Source organism: Telopea speciosissima, chromosome 4 (assembly GCF_018873765.1).
Source record: "Telopea speciosissima isolate NSW1024214 ecotype Mountain lineage chromosome 4, Tspe_v1, whole genome shotgun sequence".
In the NCBI taxonomy this organism is placed as follows: Eukaryota; Viridiplantae; Streptophyta; class Magnoliopsida; order Proteales; family Proteaceae; genus Telopea; species Telopea speciosissima.
Genome location: NC_057919.1, coordinates 23,091,220 through 23,111,899, shown reverse-complemented (window position 1 = coordinate 23,111,899; position 20,680 = coordinate 23,091,220). Strand labels below are relative to the sequence as shown.

Here is a 20,680-nt window from a genome sequence, read left to right as displayed (position 1 = left end):
TTTAGATGGATTCATACATCAATCTAGGTTAACATTCTTACCAAAGAAAATCCATGTTAACCTGACATGCTTACCAAGAACCAAAAAAATAGAAACAAATATTCCCTATTTGAATTGCAATATTCACAATGCTTGGATACATGAGGTTCTTCACATCATATTTCAAAGAAAGACAATTAAAAGGGTAATCACCCAGGCCATTCTTCACTTGGAGAAAGGGATCCTTCAAGAGCTCCTTGGCAGACAACCTTTCCTCTGCTGCAACAAGACACTTCTCACTGAAACTCTTCACTTCAAGATCCTTCACCTTAGATAAGGAAGCTGGCCGTACTCCATCCATGACATTCTTAAATATCTGAGCTGGGTTCTTACATTCACAATAAGGCAATTCAAAAGTCACCATCTCTAGCATACACATTCCAAATGAATATATATCCACCAACTCATTGTAATCCTCCTCATACAACTCTAGTGCCATGAACTCCGGTGTGCCCACCACAGTCCGAGCTCTCGTCTCACGTAAAACCGTCACCATCTATTTAGGAGAAACTTTTCCTCTACTAGTAGAGTAGGGTTCACCCGCCCATCTACGGTCATTATTACTCCATTCTTTACTATACGAAATCAATGATACCTTCTTCATAGTTCCTTATACCCATCATCCCAAGACATAGAAACCTATGAGTAAGGGATTCTCCAGTCACCATGGGTGAAAAGAAATTGCTTCCATCTTTCTATATAATAATGAAAATCAGGAAAAGGCCATTGATGAAAAAAAAACATTCTTCACCATACGAGTGAGGGCATCCTCCTGTTTTTTCATTGATTAAGAAAAAAATACAATGAAAAGTTAGTCACAAGTGTGTGATTCATGCCTAAAGAAAAAAATATATATCCTCTTGATTTTTTTTTTTAAAATATGTTGGAGTACGTAGTTGTATTTTTTGTTCCCTCAAGAAGACAAAAGGATCCCCATGTGACCCGACTGTGTGGGGATTACTTCTCACACCCTCCCACATAATTAACACTTTGTCTCCTTATAAGTTTCCTCTCTCCTCACTCACCTTGTGGGATCCACACAACGATTAATGTGGCGAAAACGGATCCTCTGCACGTATGTTCACCTGCATGTATATGTTAGAGGCCAACACATGTCCCTGACACTGACAACATGGGAAGCCTTTGCCCCCAAAAGAACTAAAGAACACTAGAAAAGGACTTATATGAACTCTCACCGTGGGAACTCTTCTTATGTCAGTACTCTAGAAAGGCATGCAAGCAAGCCTTTAGAAATGACAAAACAATATATGGCAAAACCAATAAGAAAAATCAATTTATAAAATAGACCCATTGTGTTGTTGATAGGGGACCAACATATGTGCATCATCTAAAATTTTGAAAATTGAAATTGGGTACAGAATCGGTCTCCATCAATTCCAATTCTGAATCAATAGAAAATTAATCAGGTTTATGATATATTCAAAGTGGAAGCTATGAGATTCAAACAATAGACCTTGACTATCTACTACTATTTTAAAAATGTAGCTTGTAAAACATACCATGCTTGCTTGTGTCATTCAAGTGTCCTTTAGTCCTATAACTTTAAGATATGGTTTTTGGAAAGGAAAAAAAAACAAACAAACAAACAAACCAAAAAACAAAGCATATAGTCATGTACAAAATCTGATGTCATTATGTCAAGTATTATAAATTTCTAAGGAGAGGTTATAAAGTTCGGAAGTAGGTAGAAATGGAATAGGAAAATTATCTCTTCCAATTCCCTACCCAGCCCAGTTCCTCAGTGCCCCTAATAAGGGAGTGGATTCCACCATAGCAGGGGTAGGGTGGTCATTGCGCCCCCCTTGTTAGGGGCACTGGGGAACTGAGCCTAGCAAGGAACTGGAGAAGATATATATCCAAATGGAATAAGGGTTATTATTATACCCTATAATTTTTTTTTATGATAAAAGATAAAGGATAAAATTAAGCAAATAGTGAAAATACAAACGGTTTCACCTCCTTAGTCACCATAGTACTTCATTTCCTCTTCCCCAACTAAGAGTCCAGTTAACTTAGGCTGTCTTTGGTATGTTTTATATTTATGTTTATTTGACATATAAATATAAAGAGGGATATTGTTTGTTATGCTTTATAGTCTTTATTTCTATTTAAATAAATCAATATAAAGTAAATCAAAAGCTTGGGGCCACATCTCATGTATAAGATTCTCTCATAGCCGCTGCATGTTTGTCAAGTTTATTCGCCACAGAGTTAACTTCACGGAAACAATGATGTTCCAAGAAGTGTTATGAAGGAAGCACTTAATAAATAACCACTTTTGCCTAAAGCACTAATAAGGGATTAGATGACTCTTGATACACCTAACCACTGACTGAGAGTCACATTCTATGCGTATGTAGTTAACATTTGAAGACTACACTAACTCCATTCATGCAAAAAAAAAAAAAAAAACAGCAAATTCGGCCCAATAGTTTGAAACAACACCCTCATACGAAGCAAAACAGTTCACTGGATCTCCCAAATGATTTCGTAAAATGCCACTGGCACCAGAGTGACTCGGGTTGACAAGAGAGCACCCATCGATATTAATCTTTATGTAACCATGTGGGGTGCAGATCCATCAAATCTTTGAAATCCTTTTAGATGGAGCATTAGAAGAGAGAATCTGAAGCTTCTTGGAAATCATCTAATCATTTTATCTGTATTTATAACTTGACACCTTCTTCTAATTTCCCCTTCTCTTATTCCAAAAAGTTATTTAAAATAGGAATATAAAAGGATTTTCAAAAATAAGTTGAAATTTTCTCTTTTTGTCGCTAATGCATCATTTCATGTAGTGTATCAAAGAACAAAGCGATCCCAGTTGGTGGTGAAGCCTGATCTGGTCTAGAAAGTGCGGTTGAGACCTTTGGAGGGCCGTTTTGGCCTCGAAACGACCTCGGAATGCCGAAAAATGGCGGGGCTCTATGACAATTGTATAGAATTGTGTTGGGCTCGTCGAGATCTTCGAAATGAGTATTTTTGAACCATGTGTTATGTTTTAGTCCGGCTCAGGTTTTTTGGCAATTTTTTGGGCTAGGGCCATTTGTGTACTTTCTGGGGTTAAGGCTTCCCTATATAATGTTCTTATATATCTCTTTGAGATAGGGTTATGAGGGTTTGTAACATTTTCAGGGAAAATAGTGAAACCTGTTCTACTACTCGGCCATGGATGTAGCTTCCATCTTGGAGGTGAACCACGTAAATCTCTGTGTTGTGTGTTGTGTGTGCTCTCTCTACTTTTGTTTTTCTTCTGCAAATCGTCATTCTGGGCGTTGTTTTCTTAACAATCCCACTGATTTGGAAGCTCCTAATCAAACCAATAGTCTAGAGCTCATGCCATACTAAAAAATCGGACACCGATCTAAATATGATCCCTTCGGTCTGTTGGGAAAAAATTTCCTACAAGGAAAGGTAGGCATGTGTTAGGTACTTGATCGATACGCCAAAAGCTCCAGGGCTGATGGAACACGTTAAATCAATCCCATACTAGGCTGGTCCAATCTTACGCTCATACACTAGAGTAGGGCCGCTTAGGCACATAACAGACCACCATGCTTCCGCAACCATCGTCATTGATGGTTCTCACTCTAGCAGTAGGTAGCCCTTCCCAAGTGGCTCCACTCTGCTCCAGGGTTTTTTTGCTTGGCGACAGATAGCCCTGTCTTGACAACTTTCACTCTACTCCAGGTAGCTCTTTCCGTGACTTGAGCTCGTGACGTGATGCCTGACTCTAATACCAAATGCTAGGTACTTGACCAATATGCCAAAAGCACTAGAGCTAATGGAACACGTTAAATCAAGCCCTTTAACCTAATGGTGTCAATTGGGTACGGAACAAGGTATTCGGTTCGGATCCGGTTTGGTTCCAAGCAGTGACAATAGGATCCAGATTTGGACCAAGTCTCGGAACTGTTCTAGAATTGAATACTCTATCCGTTCCTGAACAGTTCGATTCGGATCTAGTTACAATCCAATTCTTGTATTCGGTTCTTATCTAGTTATTACATCCGGTTACTATATCCAATTTAAATTTGATTAGTCATTCGGTTCTCGTTCGGATCTGATATTCACGAGACAAAGCAAAACAAAAGTTTGAGATCAAAATATATGACTTGCTTAAGTAAAAGAAATATTAATAGAATATTTTTATTGAAGGGTTAAGTTAAACATGTAACCGTCAATTAGAGTCTTTTAAACCTAATAAAATATTAAGGTTTTATGTTAATTTTTAAGGTGGGTATTTGGTCCAAATCCGGATAGGTGGGTAGATCCGGATCCGAACCGAATCGAATTATAAAGACATTTTTAGACCTAGGACTTAATCATATTAAATTCGGTCTGAATCAGAACCGGGTATTCAGTCTGGATCCGGATTCGGTACTTGGTTAGTGGTAACTCATTGACACCCTTACTTTAACCTATCTCATAAGTTGGTCAAATCTAACATCCATATACTAGAGTGGACTCTATTAGACACATAACACTATGGAGGGAAAAGATGACGAGGAGTCGAAGATGATCGACATGGTCTCTAATTGGATGGATTGTTGAGCACTCCATCAACACGGCATTGGAGCAATTCAAGTACAAGGAAGAGCATGAAGTGGTCGGAGGAGAGATGAGGGCCTAGAGCAGGTGGGGTGGGAGGGGTGAGTTTCTTCTTTACATTTACCGTTTTGATGGGTGAGTAATTGTAAAGCAGGGTTCACTCAAGCGACTCCTTCAATCATTGGTGGAAATTTCGAATAGGCTACTCTATGTGCTTAGGTTTTAAGATTATATGGAATGGGTTAGGATGGGATGGATTCTATGTATATAAGTTAGACTTTGCATTAATATATATTATAAGTCTTTCCTGGTCTGCATGTACACCCTTTAATTTTACCTATGAGAAGGAAATTTAGTAGATTTCATGATACTCTGATCATTTATCAAGCTTCAAATGAAAAAAGTTTGTCAAATGGTAGGCGATGTTCGAACATATACGAGAGGATAAATGATTTAAGATAGAGATTTCTCTGAACAAGCGACATAGAAGAGTACACCAATGAGATACGATATTTATTACATGAGAAAACAATACAAGATTATTTCAAGTGTAGAGACCAAGAGAACGATGAAGAAAAAGATTATTCGCATACCCTCCCCTGACAGCTCAGAGAATCTTTTCTCATATTTAATTACTAACATGAAAATAGACATATAGCTTATCCAAATATTTGTCCAAAGTATCTAAGAGAATTGTCAGTGGTATTTAATTCTAAAAAATTAATATTCAGTGGCATATAATCAGCCTTAGGAGAGGGACCCCACTTGAGATATTTTCTATATCAAAAGTGAAACCTATGGGATGGCATTTGGCCCCAATTACACTGGAAATTAATCTTCATTGTTTTTTCTAAAACTTGTGCTTACGTATCAAAGGCCCAAATAATAAGGTAACAAAGTATGTAATTTTCTACAAAGCCCCTATCACATGTGGGAGCCACAAAATGGGTTAATTGAGTTCAGTGGTCCCCATCTTGCCATCATGGACTTGCCTAACATTACCTTATATATGAATTGTTGTAGAAGTGCCTTACATAGGGAGGGAGGGCCAAGGAGCCTGAGGAAGAAAATATATAGAAAGCTTTATTTGCAGTATTCATCATCAACAATGGAAGCTCCTCTGCTAAGTGACACCGTTGAAGGTGCCGTCGACCACAAAGGCCGGTCAGCGATTCGATCAAAGACGGGTAGATGGAGATCTGCTGTTTTCATTATTGGTATGTAATTACAAAATTTACCCAATTCAATTCTTTCATGGCTTAATGGATATTCAAAGTTGTGACATCGAAAAAATGATGCAGGAGTGGAGATAGCAGAGAGATTTTCTTATTATGGAATTGGTGGTAACCTCATAACCTACTTGACCGGACCACTACAGCAGTCGACGGTAACCGCCGCCGTGAACGTGAATACTTGGTCAGGGGTGGCTTCCATGCTCCCTCTCTTGGGAGCTTTTGTTGCTGATGCGTATCTTGGGCGTTATCGGACTATTCTCCTTGCTTCTCTCCTCTATGTTTTGGTTCGTCTTTCTCTCTCTCTCTTTCTCTCTCTCTCTTGTTAATTAATTTCTTGATTAGACCATGTATTTGACTGATGCGTCAAAAGCTTTAGAGTTGATGGAATGCGTTAAATCCAGCTCTTGTTACCTATCCCATACTAGGCTGGCCCAATGCGTCTATACATTAGAGTGAGCCCCATTAGGCACATAGCAGACCACCACGCTTTAGTAGTCATCGTCTGTGGCAGCTCTCACTTTAGGCAGCTCTCACTCTGGCAGTAGGTAACTCTTTCCAAGCGGCTCCACTCTGCTCCAGGATTTTTGCCTGATAGCAGGTAGTCATTTCTTGAAGTCTTTTACTCTATTCTAGGTAGTCGTAGCCCTTCTCTTAAGTAGTCCTTTCTGTGACCCGAACCTGTGACGTGGTGACTGGCTCTGATATCAAATGTTAGGTACTTAATCAATATGTCAGAAACTCCAGAGTTGATGGACTGCATTAAATCAAGTCATTTAACTTATCTCATACTAGGTTGGCTCAATCTAACACCCTTACACTGGAGTGGACCCCATTAAATGTATAACAGCAATACATATAGGATAATTGGTGGGAGGATGGAACTCCAAATTTCTTTTTACCATTTAATGGAGTGATGGCATATGCAACGCCAAAAGCCATAGAATCAAATTCTGTCTTCAACCGTCTTCTAATCTTTCAATAATCGTTTTTAAGGGAAAAAAAAAATGTAAGAATTTTGTCCTCCCACCGGTCATTCTAGCACAAAACGACTTCCCATTCTAGAACTCCCTGGCCTATCCCTTTCGCTAGCTCTTACGTATTTTATGTAGACTTACAGACTTTATCTCGACGACAATAACATCACTGAATTAAAATAGAAGCAATAGGAGGATTGCACGCTAAAACAAGTTTAGTCCGGATCACCTTTTTTTTCTCCTACCACATGAGAGAATACTCGACTTCTTTCTCCTGTTGGTAGCTAAGTTTTATGGATAAAGTTTTTCTCCATCCATAAAGGTGGTTCACCCACCATCCTAAGGTTGGATCGTGATTCTCTATGGCGTGCTGTCTATAGCGGCCATAGCAACGCACATACAAGGCGTGGCACAATGATCGTCTTACTCCTGCTCGGGCAAGGCGCTAAGGCAGGGGTAAGGCAGTCATTGTGCCACACCTTGTGTGTGTTCTGCTATGGTCTCTACGGTAACGAGCCGTAGAGGATCTGAATATCCTAAGGTTTTAGTATGTGTTATGTGTTTATTGGGATCCACTCTAGTGTATGGACGTTAAATTGGATCAGTTTAATATGAGATAGGTTAAAAAACTTGATTTAACGTATTTCATCAACTTTAGAACTTTTGATGTAACAGTCAAATACCTAATAGTATGTTCCAAAATATCCTCTTGATACCTATTCTCGCCTTCTCCTGCACCTCTGTGAAAGAGATCTCATTCATCGTGGATGTAGGGAAACTCAGACTTGGCCCTTTTCAATAAGTTTTAAAAACTTGGAATCCAATGTTGGATTGGTCTTATATTGATTTGATTTAAATTTGAATTTAATCCAAATCATCCCAAAATCCATTACGCTACATTGGAATCATCCTAACTTGGCCGTACTGGTGTCGATCGGTTACAAATAATCAACTGATTCTATCAATTTCAGTCTGATTTTTAAAACGTTGTTTTTTATGGCTTCTAAATCATTGATGGAAAACCAAGGCTTGAATCCAAGTCAAATATAAAAAATAAAAGGGAAGCAGTTTTCTCTAGGGGAGTGTGGCGTACGTTAGTATTCCTTTATGTCTATCTCTCTCCTTCTCAAAACAAGGGAGTAGAGGTGTCTTTTTACATGGGGAGGAGGGAGATAGACTCATGGGAGTACTGGCGTAAGCCACACTCCCAGACAGAGATCTTTTTTCCAAACAAAAATACGTCAAGATTGTTGAAAATTTTGCCTAGTATAAAAAAAGTGAAAAGACATTGTTTTCAATACTTTTACACAATTCGACCAAAACTCATTCAGTTTCTCCATTTCCCCTTTTCTTTATATTTTGTCCTTGGACATTTTATGGTCTATAATCACTTGTTTGTATTGTAACTCTTGTCTTCCCCATGGACTAAACAACCTCAATTCATGGATTTGTGATCTTTTGATTTTTTTGTTTTTATTTTTTTGTTTCATTTTTATGATTTTTAATGATGTATATAAAATATGGGAGAGGAATAGACACACCGTCTATGTGCAGTTAACTAGCGGGTAGCGCCAATGGAGTGCAGGATGGGATATCATATAGAAGGGGAAAGGGGAAGAAAAATAGATATAGTCGGTGCTAGCTTATGGTACATAGGCGGTGTACCCAACCTTTTCTCATAAAGTATTTATTAAATCTAAAAAAAGGTGACCCACCTTAACCATGTAGCGAGCCTTTTCCATTAGTCCCTTCCTTCATCCAAGTTTGACGGTCATATTCATTGTGCGCATCTAAGGGTGTGGGAGTGAAGATGACGTGCACAACTTGTCAAATTTTGGAAAACCATTGAAGGTGTTTCTATCGTTCAACATCTTTATTTTTCAATTAAATGAAGTCTTGAGGTCCATATATATGTATATATGTACACAGTGTGGACCTTGTGCCAAGTATGACCTCCGATAGAGCCTATTGGAGGGCAAGGATCCACGTTGTCGATACCATGTAGCTAAGATTTTCCTGATTTCCTAGGCTATCCTATTTTCTATTACTTTCATTTTACGTTTTTCATTTTTTATTTCACTTTTCTTGTCTCATTTCTTTATTTTTATTCTTCATTCCTTTTACTTTCCTTTTCCTTTTTGAGAATCTCAGTTTTTCCTACTTTGTTTGGAAGGGATCCATGCAGCCAACCCCATTTAGTTGGGATAAGGCTGAATTGTTGTTGTATGTACACACATTGATAGGCTCGAAAGCCCATTCTCAACTTTAGATTGTATGTAATTTTTGCTCTTGCTCTGTATTTTGGGCACTTAAAACACTACTTACAAGATTGCCAAACAAGAAAAAATATTCCAAGAGAGAAGAAGACTATAACACCTACTAATTAATTTTTTGCTCTCAGCTATGTATTTTGGGCAGTTTTAAGGCACTTCTTAAAAGATTGCCAAGCAAGAAAAAATATTCCAAGAGAGAAGAAGAAGAAGACTACAACACCTACTAATTAAAGAGAGATTATGTTTTGTAGGGATTGAGCTTCTTAACATTATCAGCAGTGCTTCCTTCTTTGATTCCACCTAGTTGCGACAACAGCAACAACACTAGCACCACATCATGTCATCCTCCTCAATACCAAATCATCTTCTTCTTCTGCTCTCTATATTTAGTGGCACTTGCACAAGGTGGGCACAAGCCATGTGTACAAGCTTTTGGTGCGGATCAATTTGATGGGCAACATCCAGAGGAATGCAAGTCTAAGAGTTCTTTCTTTAATTGGTGGTATTTTGGAATGTGTAGTGGTATTGTGTGTACCCACTTGATCTTAACATACATTCAGGACAACCTGAATTGGGGTCTTGGATTTGGCATTCCATGTGTTTGTATGATGGTCGCACTTGCAGTTTTCTTGCTTGGAACCAGCAGTTATCGATACAATTTCAATGTTGATAATGATAATCCATTCAGAAGAATTGCACAAGTGTTTGTTACAGCAGCAAGGAATTGGAGAGCTACTCCACCAGCATCCCCTGTTGATGAGGAAGGTAGTGAGACTCTTCTCCTAGATGGTGCTAACCAATTCCGGTAAGTGATGAAATAGCTATTTATTGATTTTTTTTTTTTTTCTTCTAAAGATCAGCAAAAGAATATATTAGAGGCATGGCCATTGGCAGAGCATTTGACAACCGATTTAACTAAAGGACCCATCTTCGGCAATGTCATCAGCAAAGAAACCTCTAGCCAATAAACAAAGATAGAAGGTCAAAATAAAGATTAGCACCTAGTTTCCCTCTACCCACGGTAAATGCAATCTCATTCATCGTGGGGTCCAGAGAGGATATCAAGAGGGTATTTGGAACATACTAAAACCCTAGACGGGGTTTGTGAACCGTCCTCTATGGATGGAGGGAAACTTAGCCCTAAAGATTATATAATTAAGAGATGAAACCATATCTCGATCGTCCTAAAGAATCCCATACAATATATTTCCTGACAAAAGGAGGATGAGCATCCCAAAAGAAAGAAGATTGCAAAGAAGCTCCTTTCTTTGCTACTACAGAGTTCTCCTCCCGATAACAATGAGTGATCTACCAAGCTCTTTACTTATTGGAGAAGTGTTCTCTACCCAGGAGTGCCGCTCCTATGCCTGTGCAGGGGCCAATAGGAGCGTACAAAGAAGCATCAACAGAGGGTTATTTTGCATTTCATTGGGGCATGGCGGTCATTGCCCCTCCCCTATCTGGGTGTAGGGGCCGGGTACACTCCCCCCACAGAGAACATTTCTCCTTACTTATCTCACTAAACAAGGGATGGGGAATGGGGGCAGGAAAGCATGTACCCAATAGACACTTATTTTCATGTTCCTCATTTTTTCCAGGTTTCTTGACAAGGCATTAATGGCTACTGAATCTGAAAATTCCAATAAAGGTTGGGTAGTATGTAGTGTCAATCAGGTGGAAGAAGCAAAGGCATTACTAAGGTTGGCTCCTATATGGGCTGCATGTTTAGTATTTGCAATTGCGAGCTCACAATCCTCCACATTCTTCACCAAGCAAGGGGCCACCATGGACAGAAAAATAGGGTCATCAGGGTTTCAGATACCACCTGCCGCCCTTCAAACATGTACTAGTCTCTCCATTGTTCTTTTCATGCCCTTCTATGATCGCGTCCTCATTCCAATTGCCCGAGCTTTTACCAAGAAACACTCTGGCATAACAGTGCTACAAAGAATAGGTACTGGAATATTTTTATCTATGATCGCCATGGTGGTAGCAGCATTAGTTGAGAGGAAAAGGCTTCAAACTGCAATTGAGGCCAAGATAGTGGATATACCAAAAGCAACAGTTCCTATGAGTGTTTGGTGGTTGGTTCCTCAATACATCTTGTTTGGAATTGCTGAAGCCTTCACTATGGTTGGTCTGCAAGAATTTTTCTATGATCAGATGCCCAAAGCTTTGAGGAGTGTTGGTCTTGCCCTTTACCTCAGCATCTTTGGTGTAGGAAGCTTTCTAAGTAGCTTCCTTGTCTCTGCTATTGCGAAGTTAACTAGTGAGAATGGCCATGACAGTTGGTTCTCAAACAACCTTAATAGAGCTCATCTTGATTACTTCTATTGGCTTCTTGCTGGTCTAAGTGTCATAGGATTGCCTATTTATTTGTATTTTTCTAGATCCTATGTCTATAATAGGGCATATATTATGTAAGCCTTTATGGGGGCATTTACCCTGGTATAGTTGCTCTTAATAGAACCTCTGTACAGTTTTTCTTCTTCCCCCACCCACCCTAAGAAAGTTTCCTATTATAGAAGATTACCCATCCATTTTGCTTGTTAAAACAAGGAAAGGGTTCCTCATGCTGCCAGTGTGGGGAAAAATCTGCACGCTACATCAATGGGTGTCATGAAAAATGTATCATCTATATAGGTTCTTCACATAAATCAATCTCATGAGTATGTCGGCATCAAAGATGATGATAATCATTGAGTAAACAAGCATCTGGAACAAAATTTATGAAAATCTTCAGAAGCAGACATGGCCATGATATGAAAACATAGCCCGATTAGGGTTCTTGGGCAGCTTCTCCGGTTGCAGAGATGGGAGTCAGATTTTGATATTAATTCTAATCATCTTACCCGGAAATTGGTTTGTATCCGCTTCTTGACTTACCATTTGAATATTGGCACAAAGAGATTCTTCTTTCTATGGCGAAAGCAGTGATAGAACAGTGTTGTTAGATCTCCAAACCAGGGGGCAATGGTTGGTCACTTCACAAGGGTTATGGTGGGTCTTGATATTGATTCGAATAGGCTTGATGTAATCCGTATAGAGTGGAAACACATTGGTTCAGGGAATTCCTATGGTTTCCTTGAACCAGTGCAAAATGCGGTGTGTTAATCCCATGGGGTGGAATTTCAAAACAAGGATGGTAGGTGGATTTTCATCCTCTCAAGTGCGGGGTGCACTGTGCAGTTTCCTTGTGCCTCTCTCTCTATCCTACCCAAGACAAGGAGTAGAGATATCTTTTAATAGGGGGAGACATGGAAATTTCATCATCCCAAAATAGTTGCATCTACTAAATACACTGAATTACAGACCAAGAGTTTATACAAGTCTTAATTTAGTGAAAAAAAATGGTTCACTTTAGATGGATTCATACATCAATCTAGGTTAACATTCTTACCAAAGAAAATCCATGTTAACCTGACATGCTTACCAAGAACCAAAAAAAAATAGAAACAAATATTCCCTATTTGAATTGCAATATTCGCAATGTTTGGATACATATGAGGTTCTTCACATCATATTTCAAAGAAAGACAATTAAAAGGGTAACTTGGAAAAAGGGATCCTTCAAGAGATCCTTGGCAGACAACTTTTCCTCTGCTGCAACAAGACACTTCTCAATGAAGCTCTTTACTTCAAGATCCTTCACCCTAGATAAGGAAACTGGCCTTACTCCATCCATGACATTCTTAAATATCTGAGCTGGGTTCTTACATTCACAATAAGGCAATTCAAAAGTCACCATCTCTAGAATACACATTCCAAATGAATATACATCCACAAACTCACTGTAATCCTCCTCGTACAACTCTGGTGCCATGAACGCCGGTGTGCCCACCACAGTCTGAGCTCTCGTCCCACGTAAAACCGTCGCCAATCCAAGATCTCCGATCCGAACTTCGCCGTGGTTCCATTGATGAAGATGTTATCACACTTTAGATCTCTATGAATGATAGGAGGACTATGAAGACCCATGAAGATCTGCCTCACCCAATCCTTCGCGGCCTTCATATCCACCTTCTTATGCTTCTTACTGTACTGTCTTAAGCTACCAGAAGTAAACAATTCGGTGATGACGTTGATGGTGTTTTTTCTCTCATCGATCCATGAACTATAGAACTTGATTATGTTTTAATGTTTCAGGGATTTGAGAAGATGAACCTCGGAGTGAAGCATTTCAATATCTTGTGGCTTCTGCAACACGCATCGAGTTCGATTTGGCTCCAAGCAATTTCAATTCCATCGATTTCGTTGAATCCCCTGTATATCGTTTTGAAAGCACCTCTGCCAAGGATGTCGTTGTAGCGTATGTACCGACCTATTGGGTCTGTTTCCACGGCTTCAGGGTCTGGAGACTTTGGATCTTCGCCTTCCACAGAACTCATGGTTGAATTCCGCAGAAGACCTGAGAGAAGTGTGAGTTTCGAAGGCTTAGGAGCTACGAATAACCCTGCAAAGAGGAAGATTGAACCATCCACGAAACCCTAGAAAATCAGAATCACAAGACTCAGGGAAATTCACTCTCGCTCAGAGAACCACGAATAGCCCTAAAAAGAGGAAGAATCAAAGGTTTTAAGACTTGAATTGTTAGAGGAACCCTAGGTAATCAAAATCACAATTCCATTAGTAGTCAAAATTTCGAGGAAAATAATTATCTGAATCTCTTGTCCTCTTTGGACTCGTTTTACGTAAATAGAAAGCTATCTGGACTCGTGGCTCCCTTGGTTCGTAATCGCAGGATCGGTCAAAGCCGATAATCCGATACAAATCGAATTGATTTTTTATCGATACGAATTGATTAAAAATGGCCAGAAAGTCGATTCTGTTGGATAGGTCTTGGAATGGATCAGTGCCGGTCAGAAGTATTAAAAAATTATGAAAATTAAAAGTAAATCAAAAATTCACGGCCGATACCGATCCAATCTCGAGATTACAAGCCGTTTTAGAAACGTTCAGTACAAACCATTTTTGAATCAACCAATACCAACCAAGACTTGAGCGATCTGACTAACTGGGTAGATCAATCCAGAGAACAATCTTTTAATTACCGACCAGAAAAGCTTTCATTGTCGTTGAATGGAAGTTAAGAGCATAGTTGGAAAACCAAGTTTTGCGACTATACAAGGTTTTCAGAAAAATCTGGTGACTCAGTATTGACAAACCTGATAAAGACGAGTCACTTTTTTTTTTCTTTTTTTTTTTTTTTTTAAATGCAACAAATATGTATAAATTAGTAAAAAATAAAAAAAAAACACAAAAAATTATGGAAAACCTAAAGGGGGAAAAAGGTCACCATGTATTAATGCATTTTGAGTTTACACTATTGTTGTTTATGCATTTTGAATTTATGTTTTAGAATATGGATTTGTATTTTTACTCTAGGATTTATGATTTTTTTAAAAACGATTACCCTCACCGAGTTTGTCATGACTTGGGTAACAATACGTTAATACCAAGTCTTATTTGACTCGAACGATTTATGACCCAGTCTCATCAATTTTATACTCTGACCTCCTAGTCTACGCGACTCTGAAATCTTGATTCAACTCCAGTGACTCACTCCAATCAAAACCTGATTTTCCAACTATGGTTAGGATGAAGAAGATGAAGTTCAGCATGTAATGCGGAGGAAGTTTTTAAATCAAGAGTTAAAAAAGTAATTTTACAACACACAAGGGTATTTTGTGGATTAAATGAGTTGGCATTTACTGACGTCATCACTTACTGGAGACACAATAATGGACAGGGGCCGTTTGTAACACATTGTGAACTGTAGGGGAGGGAGGTTCGTGTAATTTTTGAAAACATCATGTAGGGGTGTAATTAGGGCATAACAATTTTTCTTTTTTTTTCTTTTTTTTCAAAATAAAAGTTGCAATGCTCTAATTTGGTATTAAAATTACATTACCCAGTTTAAATTAAATTAGTAATCTAGCAATTAGTCACCTTCAGATATTGAGATTGTGCATAACAAATGGACAAGTAAAGCTTTACGGTAATCAATTAGTGAAACAAAGCGAAACTACATAATTAAGTGAGAATCTACCCATTTGTAGAAGTGGTCCAAGTGGATAAATTTGGGAAGGCTTCTCCACATACATCTGAGATCTTCAAGTCTTCTTAAGTTCATTACAATGTGTTTCCAAGCCAACCTAAAACCTAGGAGATATTAAGGCTGTGTTTGGTATGCATTTTTGGAATGCATTCAAGGTCGATTTCGCATTCTCGATTAAAACAACTATTTTTACTATCCGAGAATGCAAAATCAACCTAGAATCCATACCAAACGCAGCCTAAATGTTCCTTGCAAATACGATAGGCAATTACTTGTTTCCAGAAAAATATATAACCACACTACAATCACTTTCTTATCGAATGACGTCCAACCAGCCAGAGATCTCCATTGCTTCAAAATCAGTCTTTTGATTCTGCAAGTAAAGAAAATCTGTAACTGGGGTATAAAAAGGCCAATGTCTACTACCAATATATAGAACAAAATCTATCTAAATCTAATCCAAAAACTTCAGTCACTCAACAGACAACCAAAGTAGAGGCTTGTAGAGCCAACTATCACTAGAATGATAAATTTTTAATCCACTGACTACATTTGATGTCAAACTTCACCCAAAATTTGCAATTTACTTGCATGTAACTGTTACTACTTATACTTGATGAAATCATTTTATATCTGTAAAATCCATAACAAACATTCTAGGTATGCAACTATATCTATATGATAAGCCTTTACAAACAAGCCCAATTGTCTGGCAGTAGGTCACAGACTTACAGTATTAGTAGCTATTAAGAACAGTAGTTAGCATTAAAGAAGTTAGAATTATGTAAAATATTACGATTGGAAGCTTTCCAAATTCCAGATAATTACAATTGGATAAATAGTTAGATAACAAACAGTAAATATCCTATCTCCCACAAGATCCATAATCGATAATCGATAAGCTTTCAGACTAACACATCGTGTCTCAGATTTTCAATAAGCTCAGTTCGTTCATAGTTTAAATAGTAACTTACTAAGCCAATGTGGTTAAGGCCAACAACACAAAGTGTCTTCCACGAGATGCTGCGTGATCAGCACATGCCATTAAAAAAGAAACAAGACAATATAAAACACTTGTAAGACCAGCCATGCTTTATTGAACAGAATGTTGTACAACCAAGCAATGATACACATATACATAAAATAAGAGTACTTAGATGCAGAAAATTGGGAAAGAGTGGCAAAACTAGAAGAGGAGAATGCAGGGGTTGCACAATGAGTAACAAGATGAGAGACTAAATGATATGATTCAATCATATGCAAACTCGAGCGCTGAGCGGTTGTTTTAGTCATTGTTAGAGTAGTTTGATTGAGTTTACTTTCTGTTATCGTTATTTACTTTCAATTGTAATTTGACTCTTAATAACTTTCCTACTCATAGTAGGTTTCCTAATATTATATATACTTTGGGAATAGATCACTATAGGAATAATTATTCTTCCTATCGTTGCTCTCTGTCTAATTGAAAATGAATGACTGGAGCACTTGTAATCTAAAACAATACATGGACTGGAAGGACTCTTTTTTCCCCTTATTTCTTTGCCTCTTTTTATTTTTTTACATCACATGACAAAGCAGGATTTGTGTAGCCAGCACCAAGTAGTAGGGATAATGAATAGATGCGTATGAATTCGTTTAAATACAACCAGGATGCAACTCTCTCTCCTCACGGAAAATTCAATATTTTGGAAGATGGTAGAAAAGTCAAATTAGACAAGAAGGCAAGTCGAATTCTGTCTATATATAGCCAGGCATGCCAAAAAAAAATTTTGGAAGATGGTAGAAAAGTCAAATTAGACAAGCCAAACACAGTTTATATTATATAGCCAGGCAGGCCACCCTCTCTTGGAAAATTCAATATTTTGGAAAATGGTGGAAAAGTCAAATTATACAAGAGAAGTCCAATACAAAGCATCATGCCATACCGTTGAGATGAGCTGTGAAATTCGATATGTTACCAATTGAGAAGGTACCCTATAATGATAGGGATGGCCATATCATCCCCACGAATGGCTCCAATTAGGTCGTAAAATGCAATGGACCAGATCCGAAATTCTCTCCAAATTGAATCCATTTAATTCAGGTTTTGATCATAATATCAGGTCTAGTTTAAGAATTTGGTCAGGATTGGACTAGACAAGCCAGATCCTGCCTTGGTGAAATCCCTAAATGTCTCTAGTGCATTCACGGTGCAACATAAGGGTCTGTTTTGATATTACTTGTTTATGGTCTTTTTGTTTCAAGTGTTTTTATTTGTTAAAATGCATCCAATTATAAGGCCTAAATTGTTGATCCATAGTATTTTAATTTAGTATTCTAGCATGTGGGGTCCTCTTTTAGATATATCTTTAGGCAGTCTTGGGAGCTAAGGGTCTTTTTGGTGTCATTTTTTATTTTGTTTTTGACCTATTTAAAAAAAAAAATCATTACTGAAAACCATTTTCATCAAAAAATAAAAACTGTTTGGTAACTACTAAACACAATAGATTGTAGAATGAAAAATGAGTTTGGTAACTACCTATGTGTAAATAATTTTTATAACATTTTTTAACAAATGGACCCAAGTCACGGAAATTCAGCATTGAAATTAGGTTTTTTTTTAAAAAAATTGGCCCAAAGCCCATATATATTTTAGTGGTAGGTGAAGAAATGGCTTCATGAATGAATCCTTCCCTTGGATTTCTCAATTTCTTTTTTATTTACATTTGCTTTCTCCAATTCGACCATGTGAGTTCTTTACTTAAGAGTAATATATGTCCATGAGCCTTGAAAGTAAAGCTTTCTCTGAGAATATGTCCATTAAATAACCATTCAGACAAGTCTCTTTCAGAATGGTTGATCCAACTGGAGTACCTTGATATGGAACTGCCCATTGAACACTCTTTGTTTTTACCAAGTGATGGAGCCACCAGTACAGTCATTCTAATCCAACTATAATCAAGTGCAGTTCAATGTGAGAGTACTCCCATGTTCAATCTTTTCCCCTCACACTATCTATGTCAAAGGGCAATTTAAGACTCAATTCTTGAAGCAAAATCCATCAATCTGTAACACTGCAGCCACCATTGTCAACTATCTAAACACCAAACTACCTATTATATATGATGATCTGAAGGGGTAATAATGCTAAAACAAAAGAAATAAATTTGGAAAGATCAAACAAACAGGAAAGAGGAAGAAAGTTTGAAACATTTCAAATGAAAATCAAGCATTTGCTGTGTTTTCCCTTCTACAGCCGAAGGAAATAAAGAGAGAGAGAGAGAGACCACAAGCACAAGAAGTAATAAAAAAACAACTACCACAAGATTTGGGACATCCGTAAACACTCCTCCCTATGAGATGGACATCTCTATTCTGATGTCTCAAGAAGTGGAGAAGTGTGAAACATTTCAAATGAAAATCAAGCATCTACTGTGCTTTCCCTTCTAAAGTGAGAGAGAGAGTTAACTGAAGGGAGTTGCAGATCGCCGAAATAATGAGCCGCGGGATCAGGGAACAAGAGAGGGAGAGAGCCGCGGGATGAGGGTTTGTGAGTACAGAGCAGCGGAATGAGTTTGAGACGCAAAAAGCCATTGGATGACGGAGGTAAGAAGTAGGTTTTCTAAAATAAGGGTTGTTTTACCATTTTACCCTCAAAAAGTACCGTTAGAAGCACGTCCTACTTAAGTTCAGCGAAAAATTGACAAAAAATGGTTTGTGCCCATAATCCATAATAGACACTTGAGTCTATTATCATTTTGGGGGTGTTTTCATTTATTTTAAATAAGGGAAATTTACGTTAACCACTTGTGTCGTTTCAAACTATTACGTCTACCACCCCTGAAATTTGATCTCTTTCAAAAACCTCCCCTGTATATTGAAATATTCTTACAACCGTACCCCTACCATTAGATTAGAATAGTTAAGTGATGATGTCATCATCCAAATTTAACCTAAATACCCATAATACCCTTAATAGCGCTTCATTCCATATTTACCCCCATTTGGGATGAAGTGCTATTACATTTTTACCCCCACTAGGGATGAAACTTCATCTTCTCAAACTGAAGAAAACGAAAACTCAGGGAAGAAAACAAAAACCTCCATCGCTGCTGAACAACCGACAACCTCCATCGACGACGTCGCCATCACCATCGCCGAGCACCGGCATCGCCATTCCCCTCTTTTCCGACATGGCCACACCTTTGAATTTTAATCCGCTGCTATACGCATTGTGCGGCGCACAGTGGCCATGTGTGCACAGCAGGCCCCACTGTGCAGACATGGCCGTGGCTGCGCCACACAATGCGTACAGCAGCAGCTGCTGTACTGGAGCGGATAAAGGTCCCACACCTTTCTGGTGTCAAAGGCTGCAAGCATCCTCCTGCACTCCTCCAACTCCAATCCTTCTCGATTTCCTTGGCCCTCTCCCTATTGTCTGCAATTGCAAGACTCAAAAACATAGTCATCTTATCACTGGAAGCATCCTTCTTGCTATTATTTCTGTGAGATGGGTACTCTTCATCGTTCTCTGTTGCTTTCCCTAGGTTAACTTTTTCGTTTCTCAGGATTGTTATTTTTGTGAGTATCTATTTTTCTTCCTCTTACCTTTATTGGTTTTCTACTTCTGGTTGATAATTATTGATTTCTTCTAATTCTCTAAATCTGATTTCTGTTTGTATTAGTTCTTATATTCTAATTCTATCCTTCAAGTTTGTTATTTGATTTTTGATTTCATCTTCTATTACTCGTTGCCTGGTTTCAAATTTCTTAAAGCTTTTAGTTTCTATTCATTGATTCGATCTCTGATTCTTACCCTAATCTCCTGCGATTTGCCCCATTATTTCGTTTCTTCACTGCAATTCCAGTCATGGGCACTGAGATCCTAGATGAGGAGTTGAAGAAACTAGAGTATCTGTCCCCTGTCTCAAAGGTCTGCACCGAGCTCGAATCCCATCTTGGGTTTGGTGACAAAGTACTGGCTGAGTTCATCACTGATATGGGTATTAAAAGCGAAAGTGTGGATGGATTTGACTCCAGTCTAAAGGAGAATGGTGCTGAGATGCCTGATTACTTTGTTCGCACTCTTTTCACCATTATCCATGCCATTCTTCCTGCAAAATCTAAATCTGATAAGGATAGTAAGAAGGACGATGACGATGTGCATAAGAGGGGAGCAGCAGGTGGTCGTCGCCGGAGCAGGAGGTGATCGTCGAAGCAGCAGGTGGTCGCCTCGCCGGAGCAGCAGGTGGGTATGCAACGGTAAGAAGGGTGGGGTGGGGTTAGTTTATTAATAACAAATAGGGAAGGGCAAAACTGTCTTTTCAAATTAAAACTAACAGAGTTAGCCCTCTGGGGTATGGACGTAATTTGGAAATTTTCAGGGGTTGTAGACAATAGTTTGAAACCACAGGGGTGGTAAACGTAAATTTCCCTTTAAATAAAAACAAGTTTAAAAAATGATACCAAAAAAACCCTAAGTAATTTAGTCTAGAAATTTTATTTATTTTTGGTCTCTTCATTCGATTTAGTTTCTCTTTTGGGTTTTAAT

The 20,680-nt window shown here is 38.3% G+C and overlaps 1 protein-coding gene, 1 long non-coding RNA gene and 1 pseudogene across 2 annotated transcripts; 1 reads left to right on the top strand and 2 right to left on the bottom strand.

Moving 5' to 3' along the window:
• Positions 1–70: 70 nt before the first annotated feature.
• Positions 71–13,502, bottom strand: LOC122659093 (annotated as a pseudogene).
• LOC122657635 (protein NRT1/ PTR FAMILY 5.10-like) lies at positions 5,694–11,521 on the top strand. The gene is made up of 4 exons (XM_043852405.1): positions 5,694–5,828; positions 5,913–6,130; positions 9,345–9,898; positions 10,692–11,521. The coding sequence occupies exons 1-4, from the start codon at positions 5,720–5,722 to the stop codon at positions 11,515–11,517; spliced, it is 1,707 nt and encodes a 568-aa protein (XP_043708340.1). The 5' UTR covers positions 5,694–5,719; the 3' UTR covers positions 11,518–11,521.
• Positions 13,503–15,409: 1,907 nt separating the features above from the next.
• LOC122660373 lies at positions 15,410–15,779 on the bottom strand. The gene is made up of 2 exons (XR_006332671.1): positions 15,698–15,779; positions 15,410–15,546 (listed from the first exon to the last, which is right to left on the bottom strand). It is a non-coding gene; the product is annotated as an uncharacterized LOC122660373 (long non-coding RNA).
• Between the last annotated feature and the right edge of the window lie 4,901 nt (positions 15,780–20,680).

Bases quoted from the DNA above. Each gene is read 5' to 3' on its own strand.
- LOC122657635 (XM_043852405.1), top strand. From the start codon at position 5,720: ATGGAAGCTCCTCTGCTAAGTGACACCGTTGAAGGTGCCGTCGACCAC. The intron at 5,829-5,912 runs GTATGTAATTAC...AAAATGATGCAG, and splicing joins ATCTGCTGTTTTCATTATTG to GAGTGGAGATAGCAGAGAGA. The intron at 6,131-9,344 runs GTTCGTCTTTCT...TATGTTTTGTAG, and splicing joins CTTCTCTCCTCTATGTTTTG to GGATTGAGCTTCTTAACATT.